The sequence below is a fragment of the Lactuca virosa genome, chromosome 8 (assembly GCF_052849685.1).
Source record: "Lactuca virosa cultivar CGN04683 chromosome 8, Lactuca_virosa_CGN04683_v6, whole genome shotgun sequence".
NCBI classification, from domain to species: Eukaryota; Viridiplantae; Streptophyta; class Magnoliopsida; order Asterales; family Asteraceae; genus Lactuca; species Lactuca virosa.
Window position 1 is genome coordinate 248423425 of NC_136433.1, and position 15397 is coordinate 248438821.

Consider the following 15397-nt stretch of genomic DNA (forward strand, 5'->3'; position numbering starts at 1 on the left):
CTTCTTGTATTTCTAACACCCCAAATGTTTATGGAGATGATATTCATTTAATACCATGTTTTTCTCCCATTCTATCTATCGGCTTCTGCATATCAATTTTACATCCATTCATTTCATACCCCAAAGCATTATCAAACACAATATATTTATACACAACCTCAATCAAAGACCCAACATTAACTTTCTTTTTACGGAGTTTGGCTCTAGTATTATCTTTACACACGAAAGAAAGTGATTATAGGCAACAACATCTCTTGAAGTTGAGTTTGTACAAACAGGTGAATGAAATCTAATCCCACTGAATCGTGGAGGCTTAGCGATCCCTGAGCTATTAGAAACCGAAGCCACTTTGTCAGATTCTGACAGCCTTCCTGTTCTGTTTTCTTGATGGCCATCACTTATCCCCTCCCCCTCTTTAATGACAGCCAGATCAGCATGAGAATGAGCTGCCACAACAGCCACATCGGTAGCATCAGGGGATGCCACATCAGGGGATGCCACATCAGCAGAAGCACGAGCTGCCACATTGCATCCGACATCAGCGAATTTAGAGACTGCCTCACCCTCTTTGCTTTGTGTACTCTGGTTCACTATAAACTTTCTCCACACACCCTCCTTGAAATCTCCTTCTTCATGCTTCATTTATTATTACTTACACATTCGTCAAAAATGTCGGGTATGAACTCTTCCATTTCAATTTATTCATCTACATCTTCGTTACTATCCTGTCATCATCCTCATCATCTAAATCGTTCATTTATTTATTAAATCCATTTTCCAAATCATCCTCTTCTTTTTTTTTTTATTGTGGAAATCCAAGACGATATTTCTTGAACATTAATCAAATACTCTTTTCTTTTAATATTAACCAAGACTTGATCGCATATTAATGAAGTGATTCATGACTTTACACAAAACCGACCATAATTCAAATATTCATTTAAGTCTTCGTCCATGAACCTTACTACACCATATAAAGATGTATTTTTTGAACAAAGATGAAGTCCATTTTCCTAGTGGTAAAAGTCATCAATTTCCAGCCACACTATTCTTTCCTTTTCCACAAACATTTTCAACACTCTGGGGATATCTTTGAACACAGTTTTCATTCTTCCATATTGCTAAAATTTGATACACGCTTCAACAGTTTGGACAAACCTGACCTTTGTTACATGAATTGCCTAACTTCCGTTTTGAATAAAAAATTTCAGTAATTTAAAAAGTGTTGAAAATGAAATTCCATTCAGTGTTCCCTAATTCCTGTGACATCGTGTTTCTGCATATCAAAGAGTAGCATTCATGATTTAGAGAAAAAAAAAAGAACAATATCTTGTGTGGAAAAGTTGCCTCCAAAATTAGCAAGTGGCAAATAGTTCAGGGGTTATTTCCGTAACTTATCATTTACTAGTTTGACTATGAATAGTAATCTAATATGAAATTGAAAATGAAATTGGACGGAATGGAGGCGCAGACATTATTATATGTGTATAGTAATATGCAATATGAATTTGAAGATTGTAGGCACAGCAATTTTGTCTTGGACGGCATTTTTGTTTTTCTTCTTTCATTTGTATTCTCCTCTTTGGCTATAAATAGCCAGAGAGATTTAACCCACGAAAAACCCAACAATCAAAATATATATATATAGTAAAACATTACATATATATATATATATATATATATATATATATATATATATATATATATATATATATATATATATATACTGATACACCACCATATATTTTAGCCCTCTCACTCTATTTGTAATCTCTTTCATAATCCCTGTAAACACTGCAAATTATAGTGAATTGTTTCTCGGCTTCCTCCGCCCGTGGTTTTTTCCCGATTTGGGTTTCCACGTAAATTCCTGTGTCTCTATTCTATTTATTTTATTCGTATTTCGTTATGATTATTACGCTTTGATAATTTTTGATCTCATTCCGCATTGAGCTAATATTATTTAAGTCTATTCGGATCCTTCGTATTTCACAACAATTGGTATCAGAGCATCCGGGTTATAATATTAGCTCATTGGGATCATTTTATCAAGTAATTAATCATGTCTTCGGTAAAATACGATATTCCACTACTGGATCGTAACACACGATTTCCGTTGTGGCAAGTAAAGATGAGAGACATTCTCATTCAGATGGATTTACACAAGGCGCTTTTGGGTTTCAATAAGATGCCCGATACATGGACCGAAGAAGAAAAGGAGATGAAAGATCTGAAGGCTTTATCCCAGATTCGTTTGCACTTGTCAAACGATGTTTTGCAAGATGTTCTAAAAGAAACGCAGGCGGCTTCTTTATGGCTAAAGTTGGAGCAACTGTTGATGACCAAGAGCTTACCAAACAAGTTGCATTTGAAGCAACGGTTGTTCAATCTCAAGATGATTGAAGGAGGCTCTTTAACTGAACATATATCCACATTTAAAGAGTTAGTAAATAACTTAGAGAATATGGATGTTCAGTATGAAGATGAAGACTTGGCTTTATTCTTACTGTCGGCGTTGCCAGAATCCTACAGCCATTTTCGTGATACTATTATCTATAGCCGTGACACTTTAGTTTTAGATGAAGTCTATACAGCTTTGGATTCCAAAGAGAAGATGAAGCATATTACTGGTGGTGGTTCAAGTGATGCTAAAGCCGGAGGTTTGAATGCCAGAGGAAGAACAACAGAGAGAAGTAGAACTTCTCAATCTTCCAACAGAACCAAATCCAAATCAAAAGGCAAACGAAAGTTTTGCAACTATTGTCACAAGAAGGGACATGTGCTTGAAGAATGCTTCAAGTTGAAGAATAAAGAAAAAGAGAAGACGGCAGCAAATGGTAAACAAGCTAGCACTTCGGGTGAAGCCGATGTAGCTGAGGTGGAAGGTATTGGAGAACTTTTGACAGTTTATTCAGATAAACTGGATTCCACTGGTGATTGGATACTCGACTCTGGTTGTACTTTTCATATGTGTCACAACAAAAGTTGGTTTTACACATTTGAAAAGGTTAACCAGGGCTATGTGTTGATGGGTAACAATACTACATGTCCAGTTCTTGGACATGGTTCAGTCAGGATCCGTATGTTTGACGGAGTTATTCGAACCATGGGGGATGTTAGATATGTTCCTGACCTCAGAAGAAACTTGTTATCTCTCAGTTCCTGTGACAAAAGGGGATACGAGTTTGCTGGTAAAGGTGGAGTTCTCAGGGTATTCAAAGACGGCTCCGACAAACTGAGAGCCAAACGAAAAACCTCAGATCTTTACTTTCTTGACGTGCAAACAATTTCGAGTGATGCTGCTGTTGTTTCAAAGTCTCTTTCTGATCCAGATCAGTCCCGTCTTTGACACCTTCGACTCGGCCATATGAGTTTTCAAGGCATGTCAGAATTGAGTCGAAGAGGTTTACTTGGTCAACAAAAGATTGTTGATTTGGATTTCTGTGAAGACTGTGTATATGGCAAGGCAAAACGAGTGAGGTTTGCAAGTGGCATCCATACAACGAAAGGACCACTTGATTATGTTCACTCGGATTTGTGGGGACCGGCTCGAGTTGCTTCAAAAGGTGGAGCTATTTATATGCTCACTATTATTGATGATTTCTCCAGGAAGGTGTGGTCTTTCTTCTTAAAACATAAAGGAGACGTTTTCTATACCTTTAGAAATTGGAAAGTTCAGGTTGAAAAGCAATCAGGTCTGGTGGTAAAGTATCTTCGTACGGATAATGGACTTGAGTTTTGCTCAGAAGAGTTTAATGTCTATTGTCAAAAGGAAGGCATTACTCGACATCGCACAGTAGTCCATTCACCTCAACAAAATGGTGTAGCTGAAAGGATGAATCGCACCATTATGGAGAAGGTCCGGTGTATGCTTTCTAATTCCAAATTGCCAAAGTCTTTTTGGGCGGAGGCTGCTTCGACTGCTTGCTATGTTATCAACCGATCACCGTCACGAGCAATCGAGAAGAAAACTCCGTTTGAGTTATGGTCCGGTAAACCTGCCAATTATTCAGATTTAAAACTATTCGGATGTCCAGCGTATGCACGAGTTGACAATGGGAAGCTAGAACCAAGAGCAATCAAATGCGTTTTTCTTGGGTACAATCAAGGTGTAAAGGGTTACAAGTTATGGAGCTTTGATTTGAAGAAAATTATCATCTCAAGAGATGTTACTTTTGATGAGTCTGCTATGATTCAACCAGTTGCTGACTCTTCTAAAAGAACAGATGCATCAGATGTATCATCCGAAGCAAATAAAGAGTATGCTCAAATGGAGGTGGAGCTTCCTACTTCACCTACCACTAATCAGAGTACAAATCAGCATCAAGATTCTTCTTCGTCGGATGAGCATGTTGTTGGTGAAGATTCAACACCTTCACAACCACAAGCTACTACTCCAAGCATTGCAAGAGATAGACCGAGAAGACAGATTATTCCTCCGAAGAGGTATGCTGAATCTGATTTGGTTGCCTATGCTTTTATTGTTGCTGATAATATTGAGTACGCAACGGAGCCTGCGAATTATGACGAGGCTATCAAATCTGAAGACTCAAATGATTGGATGCTCGCTATGCAAAATGAGATGGAATCCTTGCAGCGAAACAGTACTTGGAATTTAGTTCCTATTCCGAAAAGGAAGAGACGAGTTAAATGCAAGTGGGTCTATAAGCTCAAGGAACCTGTCAATCCAAATGATAAACCAAGATACAAAGCTCGTTTGGTAGCTAAAGGCTACAATCAGATTCCTGGTATTGATTACACTGATATTTATTCCCCAGTTGTCAAACATACTTCCATTCGTGTATTGTTGGGGTTGGTTGCTTCTAACGATTTTGAGTTAGAACAACTTGATTTCACTACAGCTTTCCTAAATGGTGAGCTTGAGGAAGAGATTTTTATGCAACAACCTGAAGGTTTTGTAGTTCCTGGAAAGGAGAACTACGTATGCAAGTTGAACAAATCTCTTTATGGCCTCAAGCAGTCTCCTAGACAATGGTACAAGAGGTTCGATTCTTTCATGACCAGTCACAAATTCAGTAGGTGCACCTATGATAGCTGCGTTTATTTCAAGAAAGGTGACAATGGTTCAAAGATCTACTTACTCTTGTACGTGGATGACATGTTGATTGCAGCAAAAGATATGAAGGAGATTCAGAAATTAAAAGACCAGTTGAAAGCTGAATTTGAAATGAAGGACTTAGGAGCTACCAAAAAGATTTTAGGAATGGAAATTATTCGTGACAGGAAGTCTAGGATCTTGCATCTTTCTCAGAAAAGTTATATTGAGAAAGTCCTAAGACGCTTCAGTATGCACGAAGCAAAGTCTGTCAACACACCTTTTGCAGCTCATTTCAAGCTATCATCCGCTTTGAGTCCTACTAATGAGACTGATATGGCTTACATGGCACGTGTTCCATACTCTAGTGCTGTTAGTTGGAAAGCCCAGTTACAGTCTACAGTTGCCCTGTCTTCTACCGAGGCAGAGTACATGGCGATTACAGAATCAGTTAAGGAAGATATCTGGTTGAAGGGGTTATTTGGAGAACTCGATGATAGAATAAAGGTGACCACAGTTTTCTGTGACAACCAGAGTGCTATTTTCTTGAGTAAAGATCAAATGTTTCATGACCGAACAAAGCATATTGATATTCGTTATCATTTTGTGCGGGATATCATTGAAAAAGGTGATTGTGTTATGGACAAGATTCATACAGATTATAATCCCGCTGATATGTTCACTAAAAGTCTTCCTATAGCCAAGTTCAAATTATGTTTGGACATGGTGGGTGTTTCTGATCGCAGTTGAGCCTGAAGGCTCGTGGTGGAGGAAGTATTATTTATTTTTTCGGAAACAATTTTTCTCTATACAAAATTGCAGTTTTTTATGGAAGTTTTAGAGTTTGATGAGCTAAAGGTTTTGACTAATCGTAAAGCATGACTTGCTTAATTTTGATGTCAAGGTGGAGATTGTGGAAAAGTTGCCTCCAAAATTAGCAAGTGGCAAATAGTTCAGGGGTTATTTCCGTAACTTATCATTTACTATTCATAGTTTGACTATGAATAGTAATCTAATATGAAATTGAAAATGAAATTGGACGGAATGGAGGCGCAGACATTATTATATGTGTATAGTAATATGCAATATGAATTTGAAGATTGTAGGCGCAGCAATTTTGTCTTGGACGGCATTTTTGTTTTTCTTCTTTCATTTGTATTCTCCTCTTTGGCTATAAATAGCCAGAGAGATTTAACCCACGAAAAACCCAACAATCAAAATATATATATATAGTAAAACATTACATATATATATATATATATATATATATATATATATATATATATATATATATATATATATATATATATATATATATATATATATATATATATATATATATACTGATACACCATCATATATTTTAGCCCTCTCACTCTATTTGTAATCTCTTTCATAATCCCTGTAAACACTGCAAATTATAGTGAATTGTTTCTCGGCTTCCTCCGCCCGTGGTTTTTTCCCGATTTGGGTTTCCACGTAAATTCCTGTGTCTCTATTCTATTTATTTTATTCGTATTTCGTTGTGATTATTACGCTTTGATAATTTTTGATCCCATTCCGCATTGAGCTAATATTATTTAAGTCTATTCGGATCCTTCGTATTTCACAACATCTTGCATTGATACCAAGTTTATCAACACATCTTGCATTGATACCAAGTTTATCAACACAAGAACAAATGTCATCTATATGATGGAAAGAAGCATGCAGTCAGCAATAATAAACTCACAGCTAACTGAAACATGTGCTCCAGGGATGCTTAACTCATTTAATCGGAGTAAATCTTTTCCCTCATACAAGACAAATAATGCCAGGTTGCCTTAACTCGACTAAGAAGATTTGACCACATAAGAGAAAAAAGCAAATTAAACAACACCAAATTTTGGGTAAAGAATACCAACAGACACTATACTAGGTAGCAAATACACAAACTAATAATGTACTAAACATTCATGGTGTCAGATGTGACTCCACAAGTAAATATTATTTAATGGTCATGATTGGGTACACAAGAGGGAATATTCCTTCCATCAACTTTGATCTTCAGTTCATAGTTTCCTGCATCATCTTGCTCGTGTCGTATTTTTTGAAGGGATTCAAGAAGAGAAGCGCCACAATTCATAACAGCAATAAACTCAAGCGTTGAGATGTCCCCTAATTCAAGGGGTATCTCTTCAAGATCAATACAATTCGAAACCTCTAATCGTTCAAGATGTGGAAAATTGATGCTTGAGACTTCCCATTTTTTGATATTTAAGTCTTCAAGTCTCAAGGCTTTTAGTTGTTGAAACTGCTCCTCACCTGTTTCCCACAGTGTTCCCTCGAAGCCATTGTCTTTTATTACAAGAAACTCAAGATTAGGTAATGACTGAATGATAGTCATGTTGCTCCACGGTAGACCACACCTTACAAGTGTAAGTACTTTCAGTGTTTCAGGGAACCTAATAATGTGATTCTTTCCCAAGTTTGGTGCACCTCTGAGAAGTTCTGGCTCAACTGATCTCCTTCTGCTGTAGCCCGACCCAACTAACATCAATACTTGAAGGTAACGGAGTACTTCAAAGTCATTTTCCTCGTCAGAGTAAAGAGTAGATGTAAGATCCTTGATCCCAGGAAAACATTTCTGAAAATTATCTACCCCATTTCCCAACACCACATTTGTAATAACTTCTAATTTCATTGGTTTTCCAATAGAAGGAAGATATAGATTTGTGTTACTGGCTAAATGTCTCAGATTCACCAAATTTGATATGTTACTAGGTAAAACCATAGAACTAGAACTTGTTCTAACAACGAGGGTTTGAAGGTTCCATAAATTGCATATTGATGGTGGGAATAATGACAGCCAAATTTCTAGGAACCTTAAGTGAACTAGTAATGCTAAACCAGGGGGAAAATCAATCAGTATACATTTTTGTAGACTTAACACCCTAAGAAGTGCAAAGGAACTGCAAAACTTTGAGATATTATCAGTTAAGGTTGTTTTCCTATGATAGCACAAAAACGATCTAATACTTGGGGTGGGCGGATGAGACAAAGTCATAATGTCGATTTCTTGATTTGTGAACACACGGCGTTGCTTATGGGTGGTAATTATCTCACAATGATGATTAGATGGTGGCCAGTCTATTTTCAGGAAGAATCTTTCTTCTTTTCCTTTTTCCACACATAGCTGCCTCACAAGATCATGGACTTTACAAAGTTCAACATCACCCGAAATATACCATTTTTCTACAATTAGAAGATTTCTGTCAACTAGATCCATCAGGTAACCCTTGGCAATTTCCTCCAAGCTTCGACTTCCATCTTCTTGTATAAATCCCTCAGCCATCCATAAACAAATCAACAATGGTGAATAGATCTGAGAGTCTTCTAAAAACCCTCCCAGATAGAGAAAGCAGTCTTTCAAGTGAAGAGGTAGATGGTGGTAACTTAATGCTATTGTTTCCAGACATCCTTTCTCATCACTAGCAATATACGAATGGACACTGCAAGATATTTTTAGCCATATATCTTTCCTCCTTGGTTCTTTTGCTAGAACTCCTGCCATCACAACAACAGAAAGTGGCAATCCATAACAGTTTTTTGCAATTTGCATTCCAGGAGCAATCAACCATTTGGGACATTCGTTTCCTTGGAACACCTTTTCACACAGCAACTTCCAACTTTCTTCTTCAGTCAAATGTTGTAAATGATGAATGAGTCCATGTGATTTTGCATGCGAAGCAACTTCGGTGAGGCGACTAGTAAGCAGAATTCGACTTCCAGTGTTATCATCAGGGAAAAATAATTTCAGCTTATCCCATGCCTCTTTACTCCAGATGTCATCAATGACAATCATATATCTCTTACGGTTTAGGCTCTTGTGCAACATCTCACGAAGTTGATAGTCCGTTGCTTTCTCAAGCTCTAATTGATCATCTATGGATGTCAGAACTTGAATCAACAGATCCCGCTTGTCATATATTTGTGAAACAGTGACCCATCCACGGACATAAAAATGATGAACAACAAAAGGATCAGTGAAGACTTTGTTAGCAAGGGTAGTCTTACCTATTCCACCCATACCAATAATAGATACCACATCCAGATGCTTTCCATCTTCAACAAGTTTGTCCCGTATTATCTCAGCATCACGATTGAACCCCACAATGACTTTTTCCAATAATTTCTTTGAACCCCTTGAATTTCTAGTGTGGGAAGTTCCAGCCGATTGCAGTCTGTCAGTTCTCAGAGATGAGTCCATCTTCATGTTATCGATGCTCATAGTCATGAACTCTATCTTGATAGAATTGATTGATCTCATAACAACCTCAAGGTGGAGAGAGGGGTGAAAGACATCAGATCTAGGGAAATATCCGTTTTTTCTACAGTGGACAGTGGTTAGAAAGATATCGACGATACCTTCTGCTTCTTCAGCTGCAACTTTGAATCTTTTCTTCAGTTTTCTCACTTTTTCAAAGCTGTGTAGATCTTGGTCTTCGTGGTTGAAAAGGATTTGGATCATGAAGCCAAGCTCTTCATAAAGATGTTGGAATTGAGGCCTTTCACTTAAGATTGATGGATTGTTGATCACTGGAATATCATTGGAGTATATCAGCTGCTTCAACTTTCCCATGAACATCTGGATATCTGCGTATGCCATCTTGTTTATTCCGATCTTTGAAGAACAGTAGAAGGTTGGTTGGTTTTATCTTTCTTTGTACATTAGTTGGGTTCACGGTTGCAAAATGGGGTTATGGTCCCACCAATTCACCAAATCTGAAATAATCCAAAGTGTCATTTTTATAACTTTAATTGTTATTTTTCGAATAAAATGCAGAAATAGGCCATATGCGACTGTTATGTTGTCGTTTTATTCCAGTCCAAAATGAATTTCTTTCAAAATATCATTGGTTTACCTTTTTGTTTGGATATATACTAGTGTTTTGTTTTTTGCTTTTATCAAATTTAACGGGCCCACCCACAGTCAACACCACACCCACCTAATTCTCATCCCCTCCCCATCTTGGCCTTCTTCTTCGTCAGTGAAAATAACCCACTCCCTTCTCTTTCTCTGTGCCCTGTGGTTGCCTTTTTGAATACAGAACAAATGTGGGAATTATGGAGATGAATATTAACCCAAAACTGGAATCATCGAAATACAGTCAAAGGGTTCACATATACCATGACCGTCCTCAATTGGTTTTGAACACAGTTGGTCATAGACCACATCACTGGCACACAAGTCGCCCACCAGTTGTTCCTCATTATAAAATCAATCAAAACCAAGAACGGACCTGGGAAAAATCCCAAACCAATATCGCAAAACCTGCAAATGGAAATCGGATCACAAAACCTTCTTTGATGTTTACCAAAGGAAGAGGAAGGGAGGATTCTGAACCTGCAAATCAACAAACTCATCAATCTCCGAAACATAAATCAAACCCAAAACAAAACAATAAACTTGATTTACATGTAAAATCGAACTCGTTTGCATATAGGAACACTGGACAAGTGATTTGGAACTGCATGTTTAGTCTATCTTCAAAAATTAACTCGGACCGTCCCTAGTTTGTTTAAAACTTACATGCTTCGACATTGATATGTGGTTTTGTTGCAAATTTAGTCCATGCCAGATTTGAAATGACCATAATGACCTTGTTTATTTATTTTCCATATAATGTTGACTTATTTATTGTTATTAATTATATTTAGAAAAAAATAGTCCATCCCCTTGTCCATTGTTGGAGAACCGCCGGCCATCATCACCGAAGCACCACTAACCAACATTTTCATTGTTCAAAACCATAGTCTCTCTCCTCTTCCTTCTCCGATCGGATACCTTTTCTTCTCCGATCAACTGATACTCCCTTGTTTCAAATCTATGATCTCCTCCACCTTACCGTAAACCAACATCCTCCACAGGGGCGGAACACGAGCATTAGAATAGGAGGGGCCGGAGTATATCTCCTCTGATAAATGAAAGTTTTTTTGCCACTTGTCAATCTTTTATGAGTTTTGACACTTGTCATTTTATAGTATTATTAAAGTAAATATTATCCACTTGTCAATTTTTGGTTTGTTTCAATTTTTAAAATTAAAGTCATATATTTATATATGTAAAGTATTAAATATAATATATATAAAATTAAATTGCAATGAATATGTTTCTTTCTTTCTTATTTTAAAATTTTACATAAAAAAATATTTACTACTTATATTTTAATGTTTATTTTTTTTTAAATTAACTCGTATAATATACGGGTCTCACACCTGGTTAGCAATATATAACGCATCTTGAAAATAAATTAATTTGTATGACAAATTATAATTTAAATAAAATTTATTAATGATAAGATAATTAAAATGTAGTTTTTTTTTATGAATATGAGAAAAAAATATATTTTATAATTGTTTTTTGAAAGTCTTTATATTATAATTTTTTGAGTAAATTACTGAAATCGTCCCTGTGGTTTGGTCAAAATTGCACGTTTGGTCCCTAACTTTTTTTTTTGCACTCGGATCGTCCCTGTGGTTTGATTTTGTTGCGTTTTTCGTCCCTGTGGTTTGATTTTGTTGCATTTTTCGTCTCTTACATACATAAAGTTAGGGACCAAACATGCAATTTTTACCAAACCATAGGGACGAAAAACGCAACAAAATCAAACCATAGGGACGATCCGAGTGCAAAAAAAAAAGTTAGGGACCAAACGTGCAATTTTGACCAAACCACAGGGACGATTTCAGTAATTTACTCTAATTTTTTATTCTAGCAAAACCTATTAATTTGCTTATGTTTTTGTTTATCTCCAAAGAATTTAATAATCGAAAAGATGAGTACATCAAAATTAAAAAGCATGAATTATTTATTAAAGCACATATCAAGACGATTACAACCTCAACATACACAAACTTAATAAGTAAATATATTAAAGCCATGACTGTTTGCCTAGTACCTTCCCCAAACGTAGTTTATTTATTTCCAAACAAATTCATAATCTAGAAGACAATCCAATAAAAACAAATTCATAATAAGTAAATAAGTAAATATATTAATTGAATATGTATATGTTTGGGGAAGGTACTAGGCAAACAGTCATGGCTTTCTTATGTTCCCAACGTTTTTTGCCTTTATGAAAGCACACAGAAAGAGAAAAATAATAGCTTTAAAATAGAAGCAAGAAATATCAATTTCATATAAAAAATATACCGTAAAAGATAGAAAAATATCAACGATTTTTGAAATATGTTCGGATCGATTTCCGGCAGTTGTTTAGATCGATTTCGGCCTCCATCATCACATGTATGATGTCATGGGAGATGGAGAGGACGTGTGTTAGCCGCTGCCAAAAGTATAGCCCAACAATGGTATGTTTCTAGTAGCCTATGCTGTGCTTGAGTCAGAGAATACAAAATCAAGGACTTGGTTTCTCAAGTCACTAGAAAAAGCGATTGGTACACCTAATGGTCTTGTTATCACCTCTAACACGCAAAAAGGGTTGGAAGTAGCTATTACACAAGTTTATCCTAATATTAAGCATCGAGAATGCATAAGACATTTATGTAGCAACTTCAAGAAACATTTTCGATGTAACTTTTTCATGAGCAAGCTATGGGATGCTACAAATACGTACTCTATTGGTAAGCATGATGGATTTCTAAAAGAAATTGCTAGTAAACGTGAAGATGCAAATGAGCACCATAAAAAGATATGGAGTAGAAACAAGTTTAGCACACTTGTCAAGCGTGATTACATTACCAACAATATTTCAGAAACTTTTAACTCTTGGGTAGGTGGCATGTTATAAACCATTGCTAGATCTCCTTGATGTAATTAGAGAAAAGCTTACGGAACGATTTGACAATAAAAGGAGTAAGGTGAAAATGGAAAGGTTCACTAGTTCCAAAAGCAAGGGACTATCTCAAGACAATCACTAAGGCAAGTTAAGGAACTATATATACATATATATTTTTTTTTGCATTAAACATATATACTTTTCCTGATATTATTTCGTTTTTGTTTTATTTTCTCATGTAGAACTTGGGTGGCTATCAAGTTTCTAGAAACAGCAACAATAAAGCAGAACTGAACTACAAAGGAAATCGTTGGGATGTTATATTAGATGAGAAAAAACGTATTTGTCGAGAATGTCAGGTCACATGCCTTCCATGTGTGCACGCATCTGCTTTTATTGCTTTCATAAGGGAGCCTAGTTGGGACAAATATGTTGATGCATATTTCACAATTGACAAATATAAAGAAGCATATGCTTTAGAAACTGGTCTAATGCCCGAGAAAGATCAATGGGTGCATATAAAGACAGTCGGCAAGATATACCCACCTATTATAAAATGGCCGCCTGAACGACCTAAAAAGAATTGAATTGCAGCACGTGGTGAGCCCAAGAAAAGGCATAGATGTACATGTTGTGGTATGTATGGTCATCATGGAAAGAGTTGCAAAAATCCAGCGCCTCAAGGGTTTGACGAAGCATCCACTAACAAGAGGAAAGAACAAAAATGATCATGATTTTTTGTTATGAGTTTGATTACATTTTGGTTATTTAATGACTTCTATATGGATTTTTAATTTTTTATTTTAGGACCATCTTTTTGATGAATTTTTGCCATATGGATTGTTATTGTAATGAATTTATGCAACATGGACCATTTTGTAAAGATATTCTTCCACATGACTGTTACAAGGATTGTTTATTTAATGAATTTCTAGGACATGGACCAATTCTGTAAACATTGTCTACCACAGGGACTATTTCCAAAATGAATTTCTGACACATGAACCATTTCTGTAAACATTGTTTGGCATAGGGATCTTTTCTATAATAAATTTCTACCATAGGGACTGATTACGTAATGAATTTTTGCCACATGGATCATTTCTGTAATTTCAGCCACAGGGACCATTTATCTAAACATTGTCTGCCACATGTACCTTTTATGTAAAGAATTTCTACCATAGGGACTGATTATGTGATGAATTTTTTCCACAGGGACCATTTATGTAAGCATTTTCAGCAACAAGGACCATTTCTATAAAACATTGTCTACCATAGGAACCTTTTCTGTGATTAATTTCTACCATAGGGACTGATTATGTAATGATTTTCTGCCGCATGGATCGTTTTTGTAAGCATTTTCTACAACAGAAACCATTTATGTAAACATTGCCCGCCACATGGGCTGTTTCTGTAATGAATTTCTCTCTAAGCATTTTAAGCTACAAGGACCATTTTCGTAAACATTTTTCAACCGCATGCTAAAATATCGACATGTTACCAAATTATAATCACATCGGTAAATTAAGAAATAATAGCAAACTTTTATTTTTCTAAATTGTTAAAATGCATTAAACATAAAAAAAAATAGCAGGATGCTGGGAATGTTAGAATACAGAATAAAAATCTACAAAACTTAGATGAACATAAAGAAAATCAACTAAAATTGGGTAGAAAAAAACTAATCTAAAAAATAGCACTCTACTTTGACAAGAGAACAACAACACCAAATCCTTAGCATCTTCGTTTGAAATTAAAAACCTTTGCTTGGCTCTTTCTTGCTAATATTTTTAGAACTAACAATTTACTTGTAGTGGTGTTTCCAAAATAGCACTCTACTTATGAGATGGCTTCCTGATTCATACATGAATAGTACCCTACTTCAAATGCAACATCTTTTTGTATCAACTAATCTTGACATGCCATGATAACAAGAGCTTGATTCTATGTGATTATTGTATAAGACTCGATCGTTTTAACTCTAATATTTGGAACATGGTTTGATCAGTCTTCATTGGTTTCCTCACTTGTGCTTCGATCTAAGGATCATGTACGTAATGTTTGTAAGGCATGGAGCTTCTATGGGATTGCCTACATCAACAATCTTTGCAAAATCTGATATGAAGTTGTTAGTTACCACTTATATATATATATATATATATATATATATATATATATATATATATATATCCTCCTTAATAAATGAAGCTTTTTTTGCCACATGTCAATCTCTCATGAGTTTTGACACTTGTCATTTTGTGGTATTTTTGAAATAAATATTATCCACTTGTCAATTTTTAAGATTAAAGTCATATACTTATATATGTAAAGTATTGAATATCATATATATTATATTAAATTGTAATAAATATATTTCTTCATTTCTTATTTTAAAGTTGTACATTAAAAAATATTTTATAATACACTTTAATGTTTAATCTTTTTTTAAATCAAACCGTATAATATACGGGTCTCACACCTACTATATATATATATATATATATATATATATATATATATATATATATATATATATATATATATATATATAAACTTTATA

At 35.4% G+C, this 15397-nt stretch overlaps 2 protein-coding genes across 2 annotated transcripts; one reads left to right on the forward strand and one right to left on the reverse strand.

The window, feature by feature from the left end:
- Positions 1 to 6791: 6791 nt before the first annotated feature.
- Positions 6792 to 9799, reverse strand: LOC145134372 (putative late blight resistance protein homolog R1A-10). The gene has a single exon (XM_079069227.1). It carries the CDS (start codon positions 9702 to 9704, stop codon positions 7047 to 7049), a length of 2658 nt encoding a protein of 885 aa, XP_078925353.1. The 5' UTR covers positions 9705 to 9799; the 3' UTR covers positions 6792 to 7046.
- Positions 9800 to 12411: 2612 nt separating this feature from the next.
- LOC145131405 (uncharacterized) lies at positions 12412 to 13424 on the forward strand. The gene is made up of 2 exons (XM_079066092.1): positions 12412 to 12831; positions 13080 to 13424. Exons 1-2 carry the CDS (start codon positions 12412 to 12414, stop codon positions 13422 to 13424), a joined length of 765 nt encoding a protein of 254 aa, XP_078922218.1.
- The last annotated feature ends 1973 nt before the right edge of the window (positions 13425 to 15397 follow it).

Coding starts and splice junctions, on each gene's coding strand:
- LOC145131405 (XM_079066092.1), top strand. CDS start 12,412: ATGTTTCTAGTAGCCTATGCTGTGCTTGAGTCAGAGAATACAAAATCA. Junction 12,832..13,079: donor CAGAAACTTTTAACTCTTGG/GTAGGTGGCATG, acceptor TTTCTCATGTAG/AACTTGGGTGGCTATCAAGT.
- LOC145134372 (XM_079069227.1), bottom strand. CDS start 9,704: ATGGCATACGCAGATATCCAGATGTTCATGGGAAAGTTGAAGCAGCTG.